At 59.8% G+C, this 1,606-nt stretch overlaps 1 protein-coding gene across 1 annotated transcript in view; it reads left to right on the forward strand.

The window, feature by feature from the left end:
* The first annotated feature begins 3 nt into the window (after positions 1-3).
* Positions 4-1,606, forward strand: part of CHPF (chondroitin polymerizing factor) — a 2,648-nt gene continuing 1,045 nt past the window's right edge. The window contains 4 exon segments of the mRNA XM_009873208.1: positions 4-436; positions 438-488; positions 685-867; positions 1,369-1,604. Of these exon segments, the coding sequence (XP_009871510.1) occupies positions 92-436; positions 438-488; positions 685-867; positions 1,369-1,604 (815 nt within the window). The 5' untranslated portion in view covers positions 4-91.

Consider the following 1,606-nt stretch of genomic DNA (forward strand, 5'->3'; position numbering starts at 1 on the left):
ACTGGGAGTGGCTGTCAACCGCACGCTGGCCCACCGCCTGGAGCGCCTGGTGTACTTCACGGGCACGCGGGGCCGCAAAGTGCCCCACGGCATGACAGTGGTCACACACAGTGACGAGCGGCCCATCTGGAACATGTACCAGACCATCAGGTACCTTCTGGACCACTACGTGAACGACTTCGACTGGTTCTTCCTGGTGCAGGATGATACCTACACGGAGGCACACCGCATCAACCACCTAGTTGCCCACCTCAGCATTGACACCCACCTATACCTTGGCCGTCCCGAGGAGTTCATCGGTGGAGACACTGAGGGGCACTACTGCTATGGGGGGTTTGGCTACCTGCTGTCCCGCAGCCTCCTCCTGCTTCTGCAGCAACACCTGGAGAACTGCCGCAATGACATCCTCAGCGCCCGGCCCGATGAGTGGCTGGGGCGCACGCTGCATCATCGACTACACAGCTGTCAACTGTGCTGAGGAGCATGAGGTAGGTCCTGCGGTGGAGGTGGCCTCTGAGAGTCTGATCCTGATCCAGTGTGTTTGCCCACCTTCCTGTGGGCTCTCAGGTCCTGGATGGACCAGCCCTTGCACCCTGTTGTCCTTTGAGCCTGCTGTGCTGACAGCTGGTGGGGAGGGAGCATAGGTCGGGGCTGGCCATGACCTGTCTCTCCTGCCTGATGCAGGGCCTGCGTTACCACTATTTTGAGCTGGGAAAGAACGCGGACCCCGAGCGAGAGACCGACCTCCGTTTCCAGAATGCCTTCACTGTCCACCCCGTGCTGGATCCCATCCAGATGTACCGACTACACAAGTACTTTGCGCAGGTGGAGCTTGAGAGGACCTACCAGGAGATCCAGCAGCTGCAGGTGAGACCTGGCTTGGCTGGGAGAGTCTGCACTCCTCCTGTCATCCCTGTGGGCTTTCTGGTCGGTCTGTGTCACCTATCCTCTTGAATATGAGGGTTTGTCAGCTGAACTTGCTGTAGGATGGGATCAGCTGAGCCCCTGTGGCTGCAGGGGCACCAGTACAGGCTGGAGAGCAGCTTTGGATTTGGGTGGGTCCAGGAGCTGAGGTGGTGGTTCAGTCTGATGGAGCCAGCAGGGTGCTGAGGTCTGCCAGCAAAGGCTGTGCAGGATGGGAGAGGGTGCAGCTCCTGCTGATGGTGACATGCTGTATTCAGGGTGCGGTTCAGGAGAAAGCTGGGGTGCTGGGCAGGAGCCAGGCTGAAGGCAGAGTCATTCTGGCCCTGCTCTTGGGGCAAGGAGTAGGTGATCTCTGAGGATCAGGAGTCAGTTTGCCTGCAGCCAGAGCTGGAAGACCTACTTGTCCCCACATTGGCTCTCACTCCTCCATCTCTCCTCTTGCAGCTGGAGATCCAGAATGCCAGCAGCCTCTCTGCTGATGGGGACCACGGTGCCACGTGGCCTGTTGGCATCCCACCCCCTTTCCAGCCCAAAACCCGCTTCGAGGTGCTGCGCTGGGACTACTTCACAGAGGAGCAGGTCTATGCCTGCGTGGACGGCTCCCCCAAGTGCGAGCTGCGTGGTGCAGATCTGGCTGATGTGGCCGACGTGGTGGCCCAGGCTATGGAAGAGCTGAACCCGA

This window comes from Apaloderma vittatum, unplaced genomic scaffold, assembly GCF_000703405.1.
Source record: "Apaloderma vittatum isolate BGI_N311 unplaced genomic scaffold, ASM70340v1 scaffold35697, whole genome shotgun sequence".
In the NCBI taxonomy this organism is placed as follows: domain Eukaryota; kingdom Metazoa; phylum Chordata; class Aves; order Trogoniformes; family Trogonidae; genus Apaloderma; species Apaloderma vittatum.